At 34.2% G+C, this 26,803-nt stretch overlaps 1 protein-coding gene across 4 annotated transcripts in view; it reads right to left on the bottom strand.

The window, feature by feature from the left end:
- Positions 1-26,803, bottom strand: part of EPHA6 (EPH receptor A6) — a 921,042-nt gene that overhangs the window by 473,470 nt on the left and 420,769 nt on the right. For all 4 annotated transcript variants that reach the window (XM_053565807.1, XM_053565808.1, XM_053565810.1 and 1 more), the window contains one exon: positions 24,834-25,169. In XM_053565807.1, coding sequence (XP_053421782.1) covers positions 24,834-25,169 — 336 coding nt within the window. The remainder of the gene's footprint in view (positions 1-24,833; positions 25,170-26,803) is intronic.

Genomic DNA, 26,803 nt, shown 5'->3' with positions numbered 1-26,803 from the left:
ATTACAGACACGAGACACCATGCCCAGCCCCAAATCCCCCCACCTCCCTTTTTTGAGACAAAGTCTCACTCTGTCGCCTGGGTAGAGCCTTGACATCAAGCTCAAAGCTCTGAGGCATTATAGCTCAAAACTATTTGACTAAAACAAGCCTCTTGCCTCAGCCTCCCATGTAGCTGATACTACAGGCACCTACCTGCCACAATGTCTAGCTCATTTTTCTATTTTTTAGTAGAAACTGAATCTGGCTCTTGCTCAGACTTGTCTTAAGCTCTTGAGCTCAAACAATCCACCTGCCTCAGCCTCCCAAAGTGGTAGGATTACAGGCATGAGCCATCATACCTGGCTTTTAAAACACATTTTGAGAAATCCTTTTTGTAAAAATAAAAGACCCAGCTATATACAATTAGTTATCAATTAAAAGATCGTCATTTATCTTGGAAAGACCTTTATTTCTAATAATGCAGCAGAAAACTACTACTTGTAAATTCAAAGTAGTGTGGTAAGATTGCCTAATTTAGTTATTCTATGAAGTTTTGAATGCTTATCTGTCAAAAATAGACAGAATGGAGTTGCTCAGAAAATTATGTTGTCTAAGGCAAATCTGACCTGCTTAATAAGAGGAAGCATATTCTCTTCTAACACGAAAAATTACCAATGCAGTAATATACCCTATAGCAAGCCAAGATTATATATATCATTAATTTTTGACAAGAGTGTTAACATGCTTTAAGCACAGAAAGAAGTCTTTGGAGAATAGAAAGATTTCTTAAGCAACAGGGAAAAAATGATGAAAGTAATACCCTAAAGGAGATTCTTTACCAACATATTGTTGGGTACCTTTCATATATTCTGAAATGTGAAAAGTGGAAACAGTGTGTTAGCATTTATTTGTAGGACAGTTAGTAGAAATAAAGATTTTTGCAAAATATTTGCCTTGTCCATGAAGTTCATGTGTAATTTAAATTAGTTCTCTGTATTAAAAATGATTATTGTCATTATGTTTTACTTTCTGTAATTGTGATATCAATATAAATATTGATACTTTTAAGTGTGATATGATTTCAACCTTTTCCAAAAATTATACTCCTATTAATAACATCTAGGCAACCAAAACTCAAGTTGTGGAAGATTTATAAAGTATATTCTATGTATATGTAATATTAGATTGTGAAATTAGTAATGAATTTAAAGATGTACAAACTTTAGTAGCTGACCATTTTAATTTATGAGAGACAATCACAAAATGATAAAAATTTAAATTCACATTATAATAAAAATAAATTCATTGTTAACATATTTATGAATTCAAATTCGTTGTTTAGTTTCTGTGTGCTTTTTTTTTTTTTTTGTAGAGACACAGTCTCACTTTTTGGCCCTTGGTAGAGTGCGGTGGCCTCACACAGCTCACAGCAACCTCCAACTCCTGGGCTTAAGCGATTCTCTTGCCTCAGCCTCCCGAGTAGCTGGGACTACAGGCGCCCACCACAAACGCCTGGCTATTTTTTGGTTGCAGTTTGGCCAGGGCCGGGTTTGAACCCACCACCCTCGGTGTATGGGGCCGGCGCCTTACCGACTGAGCCACAGGCGCTGCCCTCGTTGTTTAGTTTCTTAGATTATTTTAACCACATGGATAAATAACTACCATTCCTTTTTGTATACCTTGTTTCATTCATTCAACAGATTGTAAAGCATATAATGATACAAAATATATTGTTTCTACCATTAACAAAGTTGGACTTTAGTGGAATTTACCATTCCTTTAAATTTTCTTTCTTTTTTTTTTTTTTGTAGAGACAGAGTCTCACTTTATGGCCCTTGGTAGAGTGCCGTGGCATCACACAGCTCACAGCAACCTCCAGCTCCTGGGCTTAAGCGATTGTCTTGCCTCAGCCTCCCGAGTAGCTGGGACTACAGGCGCCCGCCACAGCACCTGGCTACCTTTAAATTTTCTTAATAAAACTATAGTAATATATTAAGTCATTTTTCTTTTATCTTTTTAAATTTATTTTACAACATTTTTGTTAGTTTTTTGCCAGTAGTAATATTACTATATCAAAGAGTATAAAGATTTTAGTGTCCTAATAAATATATTAACATCCTCTTCCAAAGGTTTAAATACCTTTTTTTTTTTTTTTTGCAGTTTTGGCCAGGGCTGGGTTTGAACCCACCACCTCCAGCATACAGGGCCAGTGCCCTACTCCTTTGAGCCATAGGCACCACCCAGGTTTAAATGTTTTTAAGTTCCTTTGCATAGTCTATGAATTTTAGCTTGCAATCTTTACCAGTATCAAATATTGCCCACTTTTAAATCACTACTAATTTGATAGGGAAAAATCCATTTATAATTTTTTTTTCTTAAAAATGAAAATAACGTTTAAAATAATGTTTAAGTAGCTTATTTCTTCCTTTTAAAATTATTTTTATATGATTAATTTGAATTATAGACTTATTTATATCTATAGAAAAGTGTATCCTCTTTCATTCTTGTTGCAAAAAATTTTACCTTTTCAATGTTATTTTAGATACATAGAAATTACTTTTGTGTATATATGCAGTATCTGTCTTTGCTTTTGAAATTTTTTATTGCTTTATGTGTTGGTACTAATGTTTTAGCAACACTAGGTCAGATAAACTTGTTTTCCCAAAATTATTTAATGTTTTCATGTGAACTTTTAAGCATGTAATCAATATGTATATATACAGTGAGCTTTTAATCTCATGGAGGCTACTTTAAAGCATAATTATGTAGAGGAATGATGGGACAGTTATATGGCTGAAGTACAATAAAAGTAAGTAGTATTGTCCAATGTGATGGATATGTAAATATCCTGGATTCAATAGTTCAATTAAACTTGCTAAAGGTTATCAGGACACACAATATAGATTAGTGTATTCAACTCCCACTTTCTAACATGCTCTCTTTTATTTTCACATGTTGACCTTTTATTTTATAGGAATTGAAGTGCACCAAACTTGATTTTCTAGCTTGCCTTGGAGTGAGGGATAGCTATAGAGCCAAATTTAGACTAATAGAATCAAACAGAAGTTTCCTAGTTATTATTTGATTAGGAGATTTTTATTTAAGGGGACAAAAAGACTATTATTGCCATTTTGTTGGAATCATTTTCTCTGCCTGGAAAATGTCCTTTTTTCTGCTGTCTAGAGGTACTGCTGGCATGTTTGAAATCAGGTGTAAGGGCTGATGAATCAGAAATGATGAATAGTATGGTGGATACTATAGTACGGTGAATCAGAAATACAGAAAGATTCTGAATCCCTGAATTACCTCTGAATTGTTTAAACCTCTCTGGCAAGACCCTAACTCTCCTTATGTAAGCAACTCTTGAGCAGATTTTCTGTTACTTTCAGCCAATTGCATTGCCAATTGGTAAAAAGTTACTCATATTTATTCTCAGCATTTTCAGACATAATTTCATGGGAATCCCTTCATTGCAAAGAAAAGAAAGACAAGAATAGAATGTTTGGACCCGACGCTGTGGCTCACGCCTGTAATCCTACCACTTGGGAAGCCAAGGCAGGTGGATTGCTTGAGCTCAGGAGTTTGAGACCAGTAAGTTTGAGCAAGAGTGAGACCCCATCTCTAAAAAAAATAGCCAAGTGTTGTGGGAGGCACTGGTAGTCCAAGCTACTGGGGATACTGAGGCAAGAGGACTGGTCAAGCCCAAGTGTTTGAGGTTGCTGTGAGCTACGACGCCATGACACTCTACCCAGGGTAAGAGAGTAAGACCCTGCATCAAAAAAAAAAAAGAAAAAGAAAAGAGAGGGAGAGAGAGAGAGAATATTTTGTCTATTTAAATGTATAAAGGGGGAATAGTTACATAAATCTTTCTTAGACCCAGAATTCTCTAAATTTAACCTTGCCCCACTGTGTTCATCTATTTAATGATATTTAGACATAAATAGCTTTATCTTCTTTCATTTGGGCTAGGAGAGAAAAATGAAAAACAAAAGATCTGAAGCAAAGTAAGTAAACTTCAAATTTAAAATACAAAATAGAAATATATAGTAAATATAAACTTTTTTTTCTTATTTTTTCAATTACTTATATCAACCAACATTTATGTGAAGGTCTATTACAGGACACATACTGTACCCTCAGGAAAGATGTGGTGAGTAATATTTTTATTTTTTTCCTTCCTTCCTTTCTATTGATCTTAAACCATTCTAATAGAGGCTGATTTCTGACAAGCATTATGAAAGCAAATCATAAATTGGAATATAGTTCTATAGTTGGTATAAGAGTATTTCTAACCACAGGGGACCATAGATATATATGTTCATATAAAATATTAAGAAATTTCCCATCAATATGGAGCCCAAAAGAAAAAAAAAATAGTAAGAGAAATAAGCAAGAAAATATATTTGGGCAAATTGGCTTGTGAAACAGTTTGTTATTTAATTATTTTTAAAAAATCAATAAAATATTCATAAGTATAGAAAACCATATTCACAATTTTAACATGCAAGCAAATTAAAAAAAGTAGTCAACCAATTTTTAGTTAAAAAGCAGAACAAACTCATATCTAAACATTAAAATAAAATTCTGTGGTTACAAAATATTAGCTACAGATCTCAATATCCCCATCTCTGATTCTATTTCATGTAATTACTTCTTTATTCCTATTTATTACTGATGGAGAGTTGAGTTTAAACTGACCTTATACATAAACAACTTATCTAAATGCAAATCGTCTCATGGAAAATACTCTGGGGAAATACTCATTTTCAGGAACATCTTTTCAAAATGAAGAAAAATATCAAGTTCTTAATTTTTACATTTTTTTGTTATTATATTTGTACCACATTCTTAGTCCATCTTTAACTAGTTTCCCAGGGGTTTATACAATTGATCAAGACACGGTTAAGAAAAATGCCATACGGAAAGTGTTGATTTTTGTATGTTGATGGTTCAAATTGATATTACTACTATAATTCTCTTATGGTTCAAAGTAATATAATATTACTCTAATTCTTCAATATTTTACCAATGTACCCAGGCTTTTGTCAATAGCTTTTATTTTGAATTTACTGATTTTTTTTTAAATCAATAATCAAATAAAGTGAAAGGTACAGAGCTGAAATAACTTGTATTTGTTAGTGGTAGTAAAAGCCTAGTGATATATTTTTTTAATGATGGGAACTTCTGTAAATAATGATCACGTGAAGATAATTCCTGTTAATTAGAAATATTAGCATTTTACTTGTTTGTATGAAATTTTAGGCAGTTTTGTGTTAGTCATCCTGGAATGGAGTATGGGATAAGGGGAACTGCTAGTTGAGAGGATTTTTTTTAGGTAATATTAACATTTCTTTAAATCACATTATTTTCATTATGTTGTTGCATGTACATAGAAATTGATCATATTTCCACTTTCACATTAGTTACTTTAGAATAGCAATAACTAATGGTATCTTGTGAAGACTAAAAGTTAAAATACCCTTCTTCGTGTCCTTTTAATAGTTTTAAAAAATAAAACTACCAGCTTTCTATTACAAAGTATCTGTTTCTAAATGAGAAAACTATCCTAGGTCTTTGGAGAATCTTTTCCTTTCTTCAGATTTTAAATTATGGACATAGTAATCAAAACATTTCATCACTTTACCTAAGAATATAAGATTCTATCATCCAGGGCAAGTGGTTGGTAAACTACAGCCCATGGGCAAAACTCAGCCCAATACCTACTTTTATAAATAAAGTTTTATTGAAACACAGTCATACTCACTCATTTATCTATTATCAAGGGCTACTTTCATGTTACAAGGTAAGAGTTGATAGTCTGACAGAATATATGGCCTACACAATATTTATTATCTGGTTCTTCATAGAAAAAAAGATGGGCTCTAGGGGGACACATAAAGAGTCCTGGCATCTTTTTTCATAAAATATTCACTTTAAAAATTTAAAATAAATAATGGAACTGTCCTGTTTATGTCATGAAATAGCTTTGGTACAGAAAACTATAATCATGTTCCAATTCCACTCAAATTTGTGGACAAGTTTAGAACCAGGAGCTACAGATACTATCTCATGTCCATCCATCACAACTCTCTTCTTGAACAATTCCCATCACATTTTATCATTTTCTTATTTTAACTCAGCGTGTTTTAATTATGCCAAAAGGTGGTATAAATTAGCAAATAGCTAAGATTCTGAGCCTTAAAAAATATTTTTGGTGAATTACAGAGGCCTCTGGGGTGGAGGAATCCCAGATGGTATGGGCAGAGGAGCAGGAAATTTCAAAAAGAATTTTTATTCCAAATAAATTCAAGTTATTACATTAAGAATTTAAATTATTACATTCATTAATGAAATATTTTCTAAGTATAACATGTTTTATATCTTTATATATGTATCTTTGAAATATAATAAGAAAAGTAGTCTCCTGTGAGTTCATTTGTTTGCAAAATTTATTGCTGGGGAGGGTGTATTATGTATGTATGTGTGTGTGTGTGTATAAGTATGTGTGTCCCTATATATCCCTTTTAATTAGAAGATATCTTATTAAAAAATCATAAAAATTAACTTAAAAGTACATTCCTTTATCTGATCATGAAATTCTTCATTCAACAAATATTTATGAATACCTCCAAGGTACCAGGCACTATAAAATAGGCCCTGAGAATACAAAATTTGATTTATTTCTAATTATAAAGTGAGAATTATTTAGATTGGCTGTGAGAGCACCTTGAAATAGTTCTTTAAGGTATTTTTGTGTTCCTTGGCAATGCATCTTTAAAATATTTTTGTATTCCTTGCAACCCATGTTTAAACTGGTTTCTATTTTAAGTATGGAAGTATGGTCATGAATAAACATTAATTGATTCTGCTTAACAGTTAACATCACCTTTTAAAAGAAAGTGCTAATTATACATACTATTTTAATAATTTGCTAGGGTTAAAAAGCCCAAAGAGATATTTGTCATTTCTAGCTAGTTTTACTATAGAACTTTATACCAATTCCAAATTGTAGATCTATTTAGACCAACTCATTAAAAAGAAATTAATAAATTATTTTCATGAAACTATGCCTTGTGAGGAATATTCACTTATTTAACTGTTCACTCATTCATACGCTCAAGAAGTACCTACTTATTCTACTAGTAAGTACGCCTCACCTAAGCCAGGTTCTGTTGTACATACTAGAAATATAGCAAATAACTATAAAAGAAATCATTGCACGCGTGGAGTTCATAGTAAGGTTGGTGGGAGGCAGAAAAATGAACGTTTAAGTTAAGTTGGGAAATAATGACATGAACAAAGAGTTAGGAGGGGTAGATGTGAAAAATCATAATTTTAAATAAAATGGCCAGGTAAGGTTTCTTTGACATGGTAGCATTTGAGCAAAGAATCTGAGAGGTAACAAACAAACAAACTGAGCCCACGCAGTAGGAATGTGTCTGGAGTGTTCGGAAACAGTAAAAAGTCCCAAGCGAGGTTGGACAGAGTGGGTGGGACCATATTAAATACATGTCTTTTGCAATTGTCACAATATACCAATGTTTAGAAGATTAACATGGAATATATACATTTTGAATTTGAAGTCTTCCTTTATGAAATATAACATTTAATATTATGGCTTTTTCCCTAAAATTTATAAAATGTGTCATTTAATAAACATGAATATTAACAAATAACAAAAATAACTATTTTTTTACATGTAAGGAAAGATGAATAATTTAAAGTTTCAGTATCCACCTCTGATTTATAGCCTCCTCCAATTTAGGCAAGATATTGTGGTAAGAGGCTAGCAAATCTCGATATTTTACTTAGTCTCTCTCTGTCTTAATTTCCTCATCTGCAATATGCCAATAGTCACATTTCATTGGGTTGGTTTATGATGTAATATGTGTAAAGCACTTGGAGTGGTGTCTGGCATAGTAAGTGCTTTGTTACTTTATATCATTAAATGAAAGTTGAACTGCATCTTTTTTAAGATTCATTTGAACTTTTTTAAGTTCTTTCTTGAAACATTTCCCTTTCAACCCCACTAACATTCATTAAGTCAAGTAGACAGTCTTATAAAGAAGAAGCTATTGTACAATAAATGTTTAAAGAAAATAGGGGGGTTGTGCCTGTGGCTTAAAGGAGTAGGGTGCTGGCCCCATATACCGGAGGTGGTGGGTTTAAACCCGGCCTCGGCCAAAAAAAAAGAAAGAAAAGAAAATAGGGGCCATGGAATGTAGGCTTAGAAAAATAAACGAGAAACTAAGAATTATGTGATTTATAATATCTCTAGGTTTTTAATGCTAGATTAATTTAAAGTGCAGTTATCCATTTTAGCCCTTCTGCCATGGGAAGAGTTGACAGGCCTCCTAATACCGCTCACCAGTGGTAGAGATACATACACCTGGGCCTCTTCCTACCTCGTCTACCACGTAGGGACCAAGATTCCGATGCATCTGTCAATAAACATCCTTGTTTTTTAGACTAGACTACCAAAGCTATTCTTAGAAATCTTTTTTCATATATCTGGACTATCTAGGCCTCATCGACCCCTTTTTTTGCCTGAACTAATCACTATTTGTACATCTTTATTTTCTAATATTTCCTCTGGGTACCCTGTTAAGGTAAAACACAGCTTTATGATGCCCTTTCCAATCAGCATCAGACTATTTGTTTCAAGATAGTAATTAACTTCTTGCTTAATTTGCCACACTTAATTTGAAATTAGGCATGCAAGGCTATTAAAAACTGTGGTTGTGGTATTTGCATCTGGCTGAGGTGGTAGCCACTGGCAACATTGATTTATCACTCTTCATTTAAATTCCCATGCCAATGATTTTAGTTCCTAAATGCTGTGACTAGCATTTATGGATTTCAAAATCAAAGTGAAAATAAGCTACAGTTAAGAACTCAACAGCTCAGATCCATGAAAAACAGTTTTAAAACTAAATGCCCTGCAGTTAAATCCTAGGGGCTTGACCAAAAAGTGCTTAGTGCACAGAGATGTTGCTGTGGGAGACAACGGGTATTCCACTCGAATGGCTGTTTATCAATCACCATCAAAACTGTGTGTCTTGTAACAGTGCCATGTAAATTTGCTCCCAGATGCAAACAATTTTTTGCTAAGCCTTCCTTAAAAGAACAACCTCCCCACTAGCAAGTAAGCTTCTCCCTCTGGCAAATCTCATCTTTGATATTCAAAACTCTTTCTCCAGCATTTCTCAGATTTGAGGAAATAAAATATAATACTGCTACGAGGCCCTCGACTATAATTCTGCATGCAAAATGATCTCCTAAATTGAATAAGCATGATTCTATGAAGCAAATTCTTCACTTTCTTATCAGAGACTGGCTGTGGTATAAATCTTAACTCCGTGAAGACTTGTTCAGATGCCAACATGAAAGATTTGGCTTTCTACAGCACTGACAGAAACAAATTGTGAACATCCGTTCTTCCTGCACGGCTCCATAATCCCCAGGCTTACTTCACACTCCTTAGAAGGCCAGGACAAATGCTATTTTTCCTTCGGGGTAAAGCTTCTCCAGAAAGTATGTCAGCTCAATTAAACATTCTCCTCTGACTAAAGCATTCATATATATATAATTTAATACATATCATAAAATATAGTCCATTTCATTCTCCACTAGCTTTTACTATCTTCCCAATTAGAGTAGGTAAGGGTTTTGAAGCAGACCACACTACCTGTTTCTTTCTTGGGATAGAATGGGGAACTCATACATTATGGCTTACTACATGTTTGTTCATTCATTTATTAAACAAAATATTTACTAAGCAGATTCTTTATATGTATTACCGTGCAAGGCTCAAAGAATAGAATAAACCAAATAATAAAATACACCGAGAAAAGTCCAGCTATCATGGAGGTTATATTCTATTGCTGATAAACCAAATTATATTTAGAAAGTACTGCATCATGGAATTAACTGATAAAATATAAAATCCACATAAGTCACTTTAAAGACAGTTACATAGGCATGATTTTGGGAAATAAATTTATGATAAAAGCAAATGGTAAACAAAAAATATGATGAAGTTGAAAGAGTAGAGTGTGCAAAAAAGAAGTTATGCTTAAAGAATTAAAATTTCTATTTACACAATCAGGTTTTTAATGTAGCACATTTTTTTATTTTTCAAAACCGGTAAGGATTTTTAATTCTTCTCACTGACAGTCAAAGGATATGGACTTGAACAGGAGAGGAAATATTACTGACACACTTCTTTACTTTCTAAAAACAAGTATACAACTTGAAGTTACCATGGCAAACTTTTAAGAATGCCTCAAAATATTACAGCATAAGGCCTCTATCAGGAGCTGTACGTATTGACAGTTAAAATAAGATTTCAGGAGAATTTTTCTTTTTATTTTTCAGTGAAGGTATAGGAAATTAATTTGCATATTTATAAACTGTGTTATTTTCTTATATTTATTAACTTAAATAATTAGAATTATATGGAAGGCTGATTTTAAATAGGAAAAGACTGTACACAGTTACTATTAGGATGCTCATCACCTTACTGAATGCAATATACTCATTTTGTAGAAAAAGGATCTAAAATCCAGAGAGACTAAATGGCTTGCGTGAATTCACACAGCTGGATAGTAGCAGTTCAGGGATTAGAACTCAGAGTTGATTGGTTTCTGACCAGCTGTTTCCTGCCTCTGTAAATGAAGAAAATACTGGACATTTCAACAGGAAAAAATAGTGGCATTGTAAGCTATAAATCCACATGTATCCAGATGGTAAGTAACAAACTAACTTATGTACACAGGATGTGAAATTTGAGACCCTAGAGATCTATGAAAACAAACAGACAATATTCCCTCCTGTATATTTTCAGGGCATTCGTGATTAGGTTGACATAGCTGAACACAATGCCCCTGTAGGTCTGTTCCATGCCTATGTGTCTATAAATAAAATGCTTCTTGTTAATGTCCTTAGTGAGCCCTTCATGACCCAGAAGTAAAACTACCATGACATTAAAACTTTAAAAGCTTCCGCTTTGAGTGGGGCGGAAGTTCTGTGCGTGTGTTGTGCTGTATATATGTATATATACACACACACATTGAATTCACTAATTTATAGCTAATATTTAACATATAGATTTTATGGGACAGGGGCTATGGTAGGACGTGGGGATATAAATATTTATTTACAATCCAATACATAAGATTGACATGTAATTGGAATGCCTATGTGGTAAGTACTATGATAGGGTAAATATAAAGAGCTATAATGGGATAAAAAGGGCTACATTACGAAGGACTCTGAAAATCATTTTAGAGAAATAATTAACCATAAACATACCACACAGAGAAAGCATCGCCAATGTTTCACAATTTTGCCGTTCCTTTTCACGTGTATCTGCATATATCTCCACCCACACCAACTGTGGGATAATGATAACCCGGATGATGATGTATAGAGGCTGTCTAACCCTGGTACGCTTACCACAATATTATAAGTATTATTCTCATTCATTAATCTTGTTCTTCCATCTTATGAAATTAGAATATTTTACTTATTATTTATTGTTGGTCATATGGATATTTAAATGTTTTCCTATTATGATTCATGTTTACGCATAGATATAATTTTTCTACCTGTATTATTTTTCCTGAATTTTGTTGGTATATACTAGTGGATTTAAGGAGTATAATAATTTTAAAGTGCTGACTACACATTGCCATACAATCTTGCAGTTACTTCTGTAGTGGTATGAGAACTTAGACCAAATTATACACTAAGCAGACATGAGCATTACCATCTCCCAGAAAAACGTCAACACATTCAGTTCAATAGGAAGAATATTACCTACTGTCACTTTTAAAATTTGCATTTTCTTTCAATTGTAGCAAGAATAAAGTTTTAAAAAATACACATTAGCAACTGAATTTCTTCTGGTAATTGATTGCCTTTGTCCTCTGCCACTTTTTACCATAGTTTACTTAGTACAAATATTTTTCCCTGCTTACCATTTATTTTCACTTTGCTTATAATGGCTCTGGATGTATGAAATATCTATTAAATCCACCTGTTTTTGCTTTGTAGTTATCTGTTCATTATTTATATGTTCACCTATATTTAATTCTCTTAAAGATTTTATTTTTACCTAATCCTTTATAATCTGATTTAGGGTATTTTCCTAGTTAATGATTTAACTTGAAACGTTTTAAACAATAATTCCCTCAGCAATTTTTATTCAATGATGTATGTGTTTCCCATTGGTTTGGAATATATTCTTAATCTCACATCAAATCTCTTTGGTTATTAAGAACTTCTTTCAAGGCTATCTCTTCTGTTCCTTTCATCAGAAAATGTTTGTATGTTCTCCTTGGACGATAATATGATTTCATATTTTCATATTCAAAATATGAACTAATTAGTTATTAGTTGATTTTGATTAAATATACTTCTCAACATCTTAAAGAAACACTCCGAAATGAGAATCCGTTCTAAAAGTTACCACTTTCAAATGAAGCAGCATTGTTGTTTATATTTATGTAACACTTTCATTATCCCAACAGATGACATTTTCCTTATACAAACACAATACATTGAAATCTTGGACAGTATTATGAAAAAGGAAACTTTTACATAGAAAACTAAGCAAAATTTTAGTGAAGAAATGGAATCTTGAGAAAAGCTATGTTACTGAAAAATAAAAATTTGAAAATAAAGAAAGGGCTTTTTATGCCCAATCCAGTTTAGTAATGCCATCTGTTTGGCATATTGTGTTAAGTTTAGACAGTAAAGAATTTGAGCATTTGGGTGTTTCAAATCTCAAACATATTTACTTTTCTTGTTGTTTAATAAACAGGCAACAATGCCTTTAGCACTTTTTGGCTCTAAAATTGTAGTTTTCCTGAAATTAAGTCTCTATTGGCCAAATTTCTGTCAAATAAAGAATGACTCCTCCCCTTACTTTGCCTATGATGCTTATGACACTTTGACAAGCGATAATTGGTTTAATAGTCACATGAAGGTAGGTGCGTGAGTTCATTCCCTCTACTGGGATGGGGTTGGGGGGTGAGGTACTGTGAACCATCATAGAGGGAAAAGAAGAAAATGAAAATATACTATAAATTTTGAACATTTGGTACGTGTATAGTGAAAAGTTTAGAGAAGGATAATCAGTTCCAGATTGTAGTATGAGAGTGAGGATCTCTGCCTTGATGAGTAATTAAAACTTTATCCAATTCTTCATAAATGATGAAAGAGGTATGTTAAGGATGTACTCCGTATCACAAGAGGTCTCCCTCAGAAAGTAAATGAAATGTATTATAGTTAATTTTTGCATTTCAGTCTTTACTGTGGATTCTTCTTTTATTTAAAAAATGGATGACAAAACTATATAATATTACAATGTATTTTTAAATTTTATTTATAGCAAAGAAACAAATTATTTATTTATTTATTTTTTTTTGTAGAGACAGAGTCTCACTTTATGGCCCTCGGTAGAGTGCCATGGCCTCACACAGCTCACAGCAACCTCCAACTCCTGGGCTTAAGCGATTCTCTTGCCTCAGCCTCCCGAGTAGCTGGGACTACAGGCGCCCGCCACAACGCCCGGCTATTTTTTGGTTGCAGTTTTGGCCGGGGGCCGGGTTTGAACCCGCCACCCTCGGTATATGGGGCCGGCGCCTTACGGACTGAGCCACAGGCGCTGCCCAACAAATTATTTTTTTTTATTAGTTATCTATATTTACTATTTACTTTTAAAGTACTGACAAATTATATGGCATGACACTTACCAATAATACACTTTTATAGTTTTATTTAATCAATAGAAAGTAGTAATGTTTAATGAGATATTTTTCTTTTTAGAGACAGTCTTTTTTTTTTTGTTTGTTTGTTTGTTTGTAGAGACAGAGTCTCACTTTATGGCCCTCCGTAGAGTGCGTGGCCTCACACAGCTCACAGCAACCTCCAACTCCTGGGCTTAAGCGATTCTCTTGCCTCAGCCTCCCGAGCAGCTGGGACTACAGGCGCCCGCCACAACGCCCGGCTATTTTTTGGTTGCAGTTTGGCCGGGGCGGGGTTTGAACCCGCCACCCTCGGTATATGGGGCTGGCGCCTTACTGACTGAGCCACAGGCGCCGCCCTAGAGACAGTGTCTTAATTTGTCACTTTCGGTAGGGTGCCCCGGCATCACTGCTCACAGCAACCTCCAGCTCTTGGGCTTAGGTGATTCTCTTGCCTCAGCCTCCTGAGTAGCTGGGACCACAGGCGCCTGCCACAATGCCCAGCTATTTTTTGTTGCAATTTGGCCAGGGCTGGATTTGAACCTGCCACCCGCAGTACATGGGGCCGGCACCCTACTCACTGAGCCACAGGTGCCACCCAATTAATGAGATTTTAACATAAACCATTAAGACTTTATTCTTACTATATTTTTCCAAAATTCAACATAAGCAAATAATCCCTTTAATATATGCTACATTTAAATTGCAAATTGAGTAAATACAAATGTGTTAAACTACGTATTTTTTTTAGTGTGTCTGCATTAGAATCAGCTTAGCTTGGGCGGTGCCTGTGGCTCAGTCGGTAAGGCGCCGGCCCCATATACCGAGGGTGGTGGGTTCAAACCCGGCTCCAGCCAAACTGCAACCAAAAAAACAGCCGGGAGTTGTGGCGGGTGCCTGCAGTCCCAGCTACTCGGGAGGCTGAGGCAAGAGAATCGCCTAAGCCCAGGAGTTGGACGTTGCTGTGAGCCGTGTGACGCCACAGCACTCTACCGAGGGCCATAAAGTGAGACTCTGTCTCTACAAAAAAAAAAAAAAAAAGAATCAGCTTAGCTTAATCAAAGAATGTATAGCACCTTGTGATATTTCACGATTAGGTTTCATTTTATGTGTTCTAAAATTTAAAAAATTGAAAAATTAGTAATTTTCTCAGAATAAATACTTCCCTATTCCAAGAACATGAGCATGCATGTTAAGGGTGTGAATTTGAGAGGAGAACTGAAACTCAATGTTGGTTTGTCCGCAGGACCTGAACATTTAAGGTGGTGGCTTTCTTTTTCTTCTCGCCTGAACATTCCCTGGAGGCAACATCATATAGCTAGGATGTCTATGGAAGCACTCAAATTGGAAAAATTCTCTACATTTTGTGAATCGCATTCTTCTTTTGGAGGGGAGTCCTTTCCTCTGGAGCTTAACATTTCCATAGCACTTATTTGAGAGAATGACGGAGAGGCTTTCACATTATTTTGAAAAAAATGAATTCAAGTTGTGCCTCCTGAAGAATTCTTTGTCTGATACGGCTTCACTCCTCTGCGGCCCTTTTAACATTTGTGACACTAGGCTAACATTTCCACTGGTGATGGAGTATTTTAAGTGCAATATATGGAAGATCAAACAAAATGATTTAGTTAAAAGATTTAAGAGGACTGGCAATAGTTCTTAGAGCTCTCTGAAATAGGACAAAAATAATTTATTTTGGAAAGTATATATGTATTTTACCTGATGACTAATGGCTAAAGTCTACATTCTCTTGAGAGTCTTTCAAGCATATGAAAATTGTTGCCTTGTGAGTCTGAAACTCATATGAGCTGGCAACAACTAGGCTAACGAAATTAAGCTAGTGGAAAATAATTTTTTTTTAGGACATAACTTTGCACATCAATTATAGTGTGAATTTAAATACACAATTAAGTTGCATTTCAAATAGCATTGAATTGTTCAACTCTTAATACAAGTATCTCACATATTGTAAAAAAAAAAAAAAAGAAATGAACATTTCAACTATTCAAAATTGCTCAGCACATTAAATACTTATTCTCATAAAAATAGAATAAGAAACCTCTTCCTAATTTCTAGGAATCTGAATGTGTAATTCCTATCTATAACTGATCAACAGGTTTATGTTTATAAAAAATAATAATACACTTAAAAATATCAAATTGCCAAATAGGGGGCTGGTGCAGTGGCTTAGAGTGTAATACTAGCACTCTGGGAGGCTGAGGTGGGTGGACTGCTTGAGCTCAGGAGTTCGAGATCAGCCTGAGCAAGAGTGAGACCCTGTCTCTACTAAAAATAGAAAAACGGGCTTGGCCTGGTGATGAATGCCTATAATACAGGCTACCCTGGAGGCTGAGGCAAGAGGATCACTCCAGCCCAAGAGTTTGAGCTTGCTGTGAGCTATGATGCGACAGCACTCTACCTAGGGTGATAAAATAGGACTCCGTCTCCAAAAAGAAAAGAAAATTACAAAATAGGACATAACTACTAAACAAACAGGTCTAAATACAATCTAAACTCATAAACAGACAAGGGCCAGTCATCCATTATTTATCTAAATAGGAAGTAGTTAAAATTGGGCATGCATACATTCACATGGGCATTATAAAGTCATAAATAATGTACATTTTAGAGATTCAGTGGTTTGACAGAAGATTAAAACAAGTTTTATAAAGACCAAATGAAAGGGAACAAGAAATATATTTTTAGTTACATACTATAGATATGTTATTATCTTTGGAATATTATTTACTTGCTTTAATGACAAAATACTTAAGAAATTCGTAAGTTTAAATCAGAGTTTAAAAGGAAGAATACAGATAACTTAAATGAGTTATAGCATAGTTATTTTGAGGAAAAAACGCTCTTCTATTTCAGGACACGTCTTGAAAGAGACTAAGTATAACAAAATATAGCAGAGCACAGAGGTATCAATAACGGAAATGTATCCTCAGGTCCATTAGAATCTCAAAATAATTAGAATTGCATTAGGCAAATAATGGAACTGTCTTTTGGTACTTTTTGTTTGTTTATTTTTAATCTTTCATTACTAAAGCTTTTCTTGCTTCCTAACGGAATAAATGTGTGGTCAAACAACTAGACTTTGTTTCATAAAAATAGGTAAGTGAAAAGTCAACATTCACTGCCTGTCCTGTCACTACTTAATCATTTATTACTTTATACATATTTTAAAGGCTTGTGTACTAAGTAATATTTCAGGCACTCAGTTATTAAAATGTATACTGAATCAGATATTGTGTCATATAATTTAGGGTTTTGTTTTGTTTTTTGCTTTGTTTTATTTTACTTAGGCAACCTCTCACTTCTATCTCCTAGCCCCTTACCTACTCCATGGCAGGCACCAGGTCTCAAACACTTAGACACAACTTTTTTTATCACTCCATGACATATAGCATAGTATTTAGTGTGTCATAGTCACTGACTATATTGGTTTGTAGAGTAATATAGAGGTAAATTGGAAAAACTATGACATTATAAATTTGAAAAATGTTTCGGGACTGGCTTCATGAGTGTGTGATTTGAACAGCTGCACAGCTCCCTCAAACTACCTACAGACCAATGCTCAGCTAATAACATCTTGCAATTCTTAATAATTTTTACTTTTGCACGTTTTGTAAGTGAAGACTAATGGAACAATGGAGCACATTGTCCCATTGGAGCTCGAATCCCAGGCTCTAATCAGGGTCTAGCTTTTGCTCCCCTCACCATTCGCACATGATTAGGTTCTCCCTGACATACTTCCCTACTCTCAACCACGCAGGCTTCCAATCCTGACTCCTGCTATGTGATTGCTGCCGCAAGCCACTTGGGTTGGGGGAATGTATTGACCTCAGTGGAGGAAGGATCAAATTCTTGGGTTGCCTCCTGTCTCCAGTGGGAGATCTGAACATTACAGGAAGGATCTAGGCAGTGTTTCCTCACCCTGAAGCATCTAGGGGTATTTGTGTGTGTGTGTGTTTTCCTGGGAACGTAGGAGAGTCCTCACTGTTCTGCTCAATAACCCTGGTTGCAAAGAGAATGCTCCCTGGGCAGACTCAGTGTCTGGGGGAACCTCTCTTTGTCCTTCCAAACTTTCTGAATCTGGCTTACTTAAACCATGTTTGGGAGAAGGCAGTTGGGGTGAGGGCAACTAGAGAAAAAAGAATTGTATAATTTGATGATTTCATATACGTATATATTAAACACTTTCATAAATGCAAAGCATTTAATACTGGCATTGAGCAATATAAAGATAAATGGTACAGTATGCACTAATTTGAAATTTTACTTTTTCTTTACTTACAAGGACATAAATGGCAAACCAAAAGCACCATGAGAAGTTGAGAGAGAGGAAATCACTGAAGGACAGAGCACTATATTTTAGCACATTTTATGTCCCTTCTGTTTTTTTTTTTTTTAACAAAGGGTCTTGCATTTTTATTTTTTATTGGGCTGCTGGAATTAAGTAAAAACACTATTTAATCTCAAGATGTTATAAAGAATGTTACTCTGATTAAAAGATCAGCAATTAGTTTTTCAGTTTTTACAACTGAAGTGTCTTTTTAAGTATGAAGAAATATTATATTCTTAATAATGATCCGAATAATCTGTCAACCTTGGAAACATTTTTGTTTTATTTTTACATATTAATGTGTTTTTAATCCTTACATGTATTCCAAAGTAAAAGAGGCTCCAAAGTAAAAGAGGCTTTTAGAAAAATAATTAAAAATAAAACCCAGAGTTTAATAGTAGTCAGACATGAATCAGATATTTTAAAAATCAGTCAATTTATTTTGTAGGCAGAAATTAATGAAATAAAATTGACTTCCATTTTCCAAACAAATAATTGCATTGAAAATGGGCTGAATAGTTTGCTAAGCGTTTATCTAACCGTAAAGTAGAAAGAGCCCTAAATCGTATGATAGTTATAGATTATGCAGAATATGATCACCCACACTTACCTTCAATTTAGTTAGACATCTGCTAACCTGGTTTATTTTTACAGCATTTAAAGTATATTCATTATAAGTAACTTCTATTACTATTTTTCAATTTGTAGAGACAAATTGCATTAAAACTGTTAATATAGTTACAGTTAATATAGAGGAACCAAAAAAACAATAAAGTCTTATTATCTTATACCAAAGAAAATACCTAATCACATTTCCTGCAAAATGTGCAAATGAGAATTCCTCTGAATAAACATCTGATCACTGTAAAAGCCAATTCTAAGATCTGAGGTCTTTTTCCATACCACTCAAGTAATCAAAAGATGCATTCCACAAAAGACACTGACGTTGAAAGTGATTTGATGTTTCTCAGATGTACACAAAGTTTAAAATCAACCAGACGCTATAATTTAAAATTTGGTTCGACCATGAAGTTATTTAGTAATGATTAGCAGATAGACATGTCAATTATCTCCCATAAATAAAATACTGACTGTGCTGTTCAGGAGAGAAAGAAAAATTGTATACTTCTATATGAGGTATCTATACCTCTTGAATATACAATTTGCTTATGTATAAGAAATATGAAAAATACAAATAGTACAGTATCTCTCTTAGCAAACTCATGGCTATTGTCTGTTTTAAAAAACAAAACAAAGAAAATATCATGCTCCTGGCTTGCATTTGGTGTATTTTTAGTATATAATTAAAACTTTTATGCTCATCATTTTTAACTTTGAATAGAGCTGACCAAGTTTTAGAAGAAATATTTGCTGCAACATTTTTGGAAACACAGTGATGACTGTGAGAGATGTCCAGAGATTAAAATAATTATATTGCAAATATAAAGATAATGTTTACAGTCTCTAATTACCTACTCCAGCAACATGTGAAAGGTTGACATAAAATGCCTTGTATTGACTGTATTTCTTCCACGCAGTGAATGCAAATCAAATAGCACCTCAAGTTTGAAAATATATAGTGACTCTTGATTTAAATATATTTTCAATGTCAGCTTAATTAATTATTGCAGCTGAGGCAAACATATAAAATCTGCAATCAAAATGTGTGCCTAAGGCAGATCTATACAAAATCGTCTCTGAAGGACAGAGATTGGGTGTTAAGTGTATATTTTAAGAAGCCAATGAATCGGACAGCTTGCTTCTGACAAAAATTGCTTTAAAGACCCTTTAGCAAATATCAGCAGAATTGGTTTGCAATTTAGCATGTCTTTCGCTTTGAACATGGTCCCTAAAGGTTTTTACGTGTGCCAGGATATCTACAAACACAATTTGTTTCAGGTTGAGTATCCATGATTAACATTTTCCTTCACATCCTAAGACCTAAATATAATTACTTTTTACTGAACTATGCACCTTGATTTTCTTACATCTATAATGCATCGCAGATTAAAATCAAATGTTTTCTAGGTGTTGCTTTCTTGTTTTACTTTCTAAATGAAACACCTTTGAAGACCATTTAAATCAACTATGAAAATAGAAGGTTGCCAATATAGCTTAGGAATCATGTCAGTGAATTAAGATTTATTTCAAAGATTTCTAATTATAAGAGTCATAGACTGAACTCTATGATGTTATTTATCAACTATAATCAGAACAGTCGAGAGATGTTTCTCCTAATTACACCTAAGTGGTTCTAAGTGATTTGGAAAAAAAAATTTATACTCGTTTAATTGTAAACAGGGGGAAAACAGTTAAGTCAGGATTGTTTATGGTGGTTTTCTTAATATTTCATAAATATGAGAGAAATCTACATATACATACATACATTTATGTGTCTATATATTATACGGTCATATATAGTCATTATATAGTCATGTATATGTGACTATATAATACATATATACCATCAACTACATGCAAGAAAAGCCAACCCAATGCAAACTTCCTCCATGTCTTCACATTCAACACTATGAATCCATAGCATACTAAACACATAATTGGTACTGGTCTCTAATATTTTCTTCCAGACTCATAAGTGTGAACTCATGAGCAATGTTATTATTCTGCTGACTTTCTTTTCCCTATTTGTATCCCTGGTGAAATCTTCTGAAAAGAGGCTGATTCCTCCAACCTGTTTCAGTTATTTGTAGATGCTCCTCATTTTCCCAAATTTTAGATGAACTTTTGAATTTCTTCTCCAGATCCTGCTGTACTTCTCTAATATACCTTCTTAGACGCCTAATTCCTCAGTTGTTCAACCTTTGCTTGGTTCCTTCTATTCAGAATTATTTCCCTTCTCCCAGCCTCCTTTTGCCTAATCAGATTCTATTTATCCCTCAGAATAAAATTTAAATGTTGCTCCCTCAGAAATAACCTCCACCTCTTATCCTCTAGATCTGGAGAATATATGTTGTCAGAGCTCCCAGCCTTCTCATTGGCAGAACTTACAATAGTACCAATTACATATTTGTGAAATTAGTTGTTTATTTTCTATCTCCCCACTAGACTTAAGGTTCATAAGAGCTTACTCACTGTGGTACACAGGAATACACTAAAAGATATGTCGAATCAGTTGAAAGTTTATAAGTAACACATATCACTTTTCCATTTTAGTATAAAAACAATGATATACAACCTACAGATAAGAAGGCCAACCATTTTATGTGATCCCCTTAGTCCAATGAAATTGTAATATATCATTAGATAAATATGAAACATTCCTCCTAATTCACTTGAAAAAGAATTCCCAAAGACACTCCAACTGGAGTGACAGGAAATCCCTCCCTCTATTTTGTAGCAATAAAATTATCTTCTTTAAGGCTGGCACAAATGTCTTACTTAAAATCTGGGTCTGGAATTTCCAGTTTCTCTAAATACCCTTTCAACACTAGATTCTGACTCCTTTGGATATGAAAAGAATAACTGACAAATTCACAGATTGAATTATTTCATAATGTTACCCTTGCCCAGAATAATTACATTTTCACACATGTGATTCTCTAATTTTAGAATTTCATACACAAGTAGAGAGGGTCACTGTGGTATCTCTCAAAAATATGACATGAAAGTAGCTGCTTATATGTAATACTATAAAATATTATACATACTTTTTTATTAAATAGAGTAGAAGTCGACCACCTCCCCTACACTGACCACCTCCTTAAACAGGCCTAATTTTCATAAACCAGACATGTCCCACATGTATGCTTCAGAACCTCTGGCCTACTCACTTATGTTGACCACCTCCGTATGTAGATCAGTTGATTATAGCCCTTTAGGTGGTCAACTTACAGAGGTTTACTGTTTGTGATAATAGTTTAGTTTAGGACATTTATGTACTTCTAAGTAAAAAACACATTTTGATTTGTTGTTACTATTTATATCTAAAACAAAGTCAAATTAATAACCATTTCTGAATATTAGTCTATTTATCCTCTCCAGATAAATTTACTGGAGAGGATTCCTTGCTGATACTACCCTTTAAGAATGTGGACTAACAATATATGGACACTGTATCTTCTTTCATATTTAATATGCCTTTTACCCATACAGCAAAATGCTTTTAATAAATTACCTCATTTCAAAAGTGTAAACAACTCATACTCTGTTTTCCTGATGAGTAGAGAAATAGACTAAATGTCCTCTCTTTATAACTGTAGAAGGAAAACCTCCTGTCTATATACAATTATTGAAACATATTAACGTATGTACATATATGTTTTATTTAAAGTGATGTATTTTTCCTTATATTATTTCTGTGCTATAGTTAAGAATGGTTGTAGTGGACTATATTTTTGATCAGATGGCAGCAATAAAAACCTTAGAAATACATATACCGAGGGTGGCGGGTTCAAACCCGGCCCCGGCCAAACTGCAACCAAAAAATAGCCAGGCGTTGTGGTGGACGCCTGTAGTCCCAGCTACTCGGGAGGCTGAGGCAAGAGAATCGCTTAAGCCCAGGAGTTAGAGGTTGCTGTGAGCTGTGTGAGGCCACGGCACTCTACCGAGGGCCATAAAGTGAGACTCTGTCTCTACAAAAAAAAAAAAAAACCTTAGAAATAATCTGCTACGGCAGAGAGGAACAGAAGTCCCTATTCTGCTTTAGGTGGAAGACAGATTTGACAGGAAGTTCGTTGATTCTAAAGAAAATAGGGAAAGAAAAAAAAAGGAAATAAGGATTCCGTCTAGAATAACCACTAAGCAAATTCGTGGTGCTATTTGCTAAAATGTAGGGGAAAGTTACACATTAAATACAAAGACTGTGATTGCATAACATTATGTGGCCTTGATTTACTACAGGCATTTCTGAAGCTTATCAGCAAAACAAATTTACGAATAACATTTTAAATAAAATATTTACATTCATCCATTTACTATATATTTTAGTAGAATATAAAATTTTTCTTCTTACACGTCATAGGTTTAATGTTTTCAAAATTCACATTTTGAAATAATTACAAATTCATAGGAATTTGCCCAAAAAAGTACACACACACAGGGAGGCTCTGTACATCCTGTACCCAGCCTCCTCCAAAGTTAACTACTTGTATAATTATAGTTCAACAAGAAAACATGAAAACCAGCATTGGTCTGCTCCACAAGGCTTCTGTGTATGAGTGTGCACACAGCTCTATTTGATTTATCACATTGGCATCCTGTAACTAGCACCACGATCAAGATATATATGAACACTCCCACAGTGCTTTCTCCTTCTACCCCCTCATAGCCGAACTGCCCTCCCCCAAACCTTTTATCACTGGTGGCCACCAATCTTTTCTCCATATCTGTAAGTATATTAGAAAGGTTATATGAGTGGGATTTCACAGTATGCATCCTTTGACATTTACATTTTCACTCCACATCGTGCACTTGAGGGTCATTCAAGTTGTGTCTATCAATTAGTTTGTTCATTTCTATTGCGGAGTAGTACTCTAGCACAATCAACATACTATACCTTAAATATCACCATATGTGCCTTAGGGTGTATTAGGAGCTGAATTGTGTCCCTGAAAATTTATATATCAAAATCATAAGCCCTGATAATTCAAAATGTGACTTCATTTAGATGGGTCCTTAAAGAATAGGTAAGGTAAAATGAGGTCATATGAGTGTGTCCTTAACCCAATGTGACCAAGTTTCCTTGCAAAAGGAAGAAATGAGGAGATGAGGCACAAAGGAAAAGACTATGTAAAGACATGGGACAAGATGCTCATCTACAAGCCATGGAGATAAGCCTCAGAATCAATCAACTCTGTCAACAACTTGATCATGGACATCAAGTTGGCAAACCTATGAGAAAATAGATGTTTACTGTTTAAGCTACACAGTCTGTTGTATTTGTGAGGGCTGCCCTAGCAATTAAATGCAGTGTATAAGAATAGTTTTATTTTTATAAATTTGACTCATATATAAGTGTTAATTTACAATACTTTTCAGCTATAAAGCAATCATCTGTGTACCCACATAATTTATTAATGCCTCTCAAAAGGAGGTTTTTAAGTCTCTGAAGCTTTTCCCATTTCATGTTCTGCAATATAATTATGTTATGGGGGAATTAAAGAGAGAATACTTGTAAAAATCACAGGAGTGTTCATGCCTGGCTATATTGTAGTAAAAATCTATAGTGTTATAAGGAGAACATTTAACTGAAATAGTCGGATTTTTATAGACAGTTTAACTACTTTTCACAAACTGCACATAGACAATAGCATTTGAACACATTCCTAGATTTTCTTGGCTATTTCTTTTTAAAGTGGCTCGCGGTTAAATATAGTAGCTACAATGCTTTTACAAGATAGATAAATAAATTCTTACTATTTGCTTTATTTGACATAGAAAAAATATGGTAGCCTAAGGGAGGGATTAAAATTAATCAGCTAAATGTTATTGGTTTCTGATGTCCATTTGTAAGTAATATGAATTTACTCATTAAGATATACCGTATATGATTATATCAAAAACAAATACATACACATTGGAGGGAAGCACTTTGTCTTATTAACCATATTGCTAAGAAATAATAACAAAAATATATTTCTCCATCTAGGGAAAGAATCGGAACCACCTCCCACACATCAGAAAATGTATGGCATATATGACTGCATTGCATCTCTGGTGATGACAGGCCCATTGGAGATAGTACATATCAAAAGGAAGTACGAGGCTGAGTTGAGAGAATAGCAGTGGAACTTACCATCTTGATCCGTGGTCACCGTGATAGCTGTGAATGGCTTGGGAGAAAAACTCAACTCAGAAACTCCATTCGTGGCTTCTATTTCAAAGGTGTAATTCACGTGAGACACAAAGTCAAGCACTATCACGGAATTGTTGATCAGGCCAGTATGTCTTGGGATGAAGCGGAGTCCGCCACCACAGTCCTCACACTGGCTGGTGTCTAAGCCACATTTCTTACAGATTACACTGTATGTGAGATCCTTTCTCCCTCCTGTGTCACTTGGTGGGCTCCATTCCAAAATAAGGGCTGTTTCATTGATGTTAAAAACCACATTCCTAGGAGCTGAAGGTGGCCCTAGAGAAAAGCAATTAAAAAACAAATGTACACGTATAGGACAATGAATCATACTGATTTGATAACTTTATCAATAAATATTTGTTGTGGTCTTTTATATTAGTTTGAGCTCTTTTTTCTAATGTAACTATAAAGAACATGTGGCTAAAAATATCTGATTTAGTCTAGTAAGGAAGGAGTCCTTAGTGGTATAGATGATCTATACTCTAATTCCAATACTTAGTATAAAAAATAAACATACCTGCAAAAGATACGGTAATTATACTTTTAAAATTTGTTGACTGAAAAATACATATCAAAAATTATTTTAAGTTATGTCATGACTGTAATTATCTCTCATTAATGACATTACTATTCTCAAAATTAAAAAAAAGAAGTAACATATATTGAAGACATGTTGTGTTCAGTCTTTCGGTCTTAATACTGTGGCTGGACTGTAGATAAAACCCCTATTCATTACCTTTGAAAATCACTAAGGATCTCTTCCCCAAAGACTGAGAATAAATGACAACAAATTTTGGGTGGACAGACAGGTTGGAAAAAGGACAAAATAAATGGAAAATGGAGATGGCAAAAACCTATTAAACACAACTAATTGTGTGCTTAAAAGTAAGTGTGTGTCTAAATGAGATTCACACAATCCTCTTATTTGTCATCAAGACAACATAAACCAGTAAGTCCAAGGAGTGAGAATTTTCTTTCTCACTATTTTTCCATAATGGATCATACTGCATAGAGTACCTAATGGCCTTTAATTATTCCAGCTTTTCTTAAAATTTCAGCAATAACCCTTTATATTTATCTGAGTCCTTTTAACCTCTGTTCCATAAACTTTATTGAGCAAATATTACCTGAAAGTCTAGCAGGTATTGGGCACTGTTCTAAGTGCCATATTTGAATACCACGTATACTTTAAGATACCATGCTTATGATAGAAATTTGAAAAATATTTCATTGTACAGAAGACTGGTGGGATAACATTCCTGCCATATTTTAGAAGGCTTAATTTAAAGAAATCTAAACCAATTCTCTAAGTTTCTGTTACCAAGGAAATTTGCTGAAAGTGTGGAAAGGAATATCTTTGCAACATGTTGTCCTAGAAAGAAATTAAAATTTTGAAATAGATTCCTTTTGGATTTTAAGCTGCAATCATTCTTTCATTAAATAAATATTTTATTTAGTGACTAGTATGTGTGGGATAGGTTCTCAGGGAGGTCTCGGGTTTACAAGATAGACATTATCTTGCTTTCTTATTGATTATATTTTACAGAACACTAAACACACACATAAACAGATGAATACAATCCAAATTATGGTAAGTGCAATTACAAAATTTAACAGGATAAGAGCTGAAGTAAAAACTCTGGGGGTCCACTACTTTAGAGGTAACATTATGAGAAGGCCTCGTGGGGGTGGGATAAGGAGAATGTGCAGAGGGGTTGGGAAAAATATTAGGGGTAAAAAGTGTGTATTTCTTTACTCAAAAACAATCTTGATGCACTTATAGAACTGACAGAAAATCACTGTAGCTAGAGTACAGAAGGAGAACGCATGAAGTGGGTTTTGAAGAACAGGAGGAGGCTGGATAATGAAGTCTTGCTAGACTCATTAAGATGTGTCTGAAGATTCTTCTA

This window comes from Nycticebus coucang, chromosome 16 (genome assembly GCF_027406575.1).
Source record: "Nycticebus coucang isolate mNycCou1 chromosome 16, mNycCou1.pri, whole genome shotgun sequence".
NCBI lineage: Eukaryota > Metazoa > Chordata > Mammalia > Primates > Lorisidae > Nycticebus > Nycticebus coucang.
This window is presented reverse-complemented; position numbering and strand designations above follow the sequence as displayed.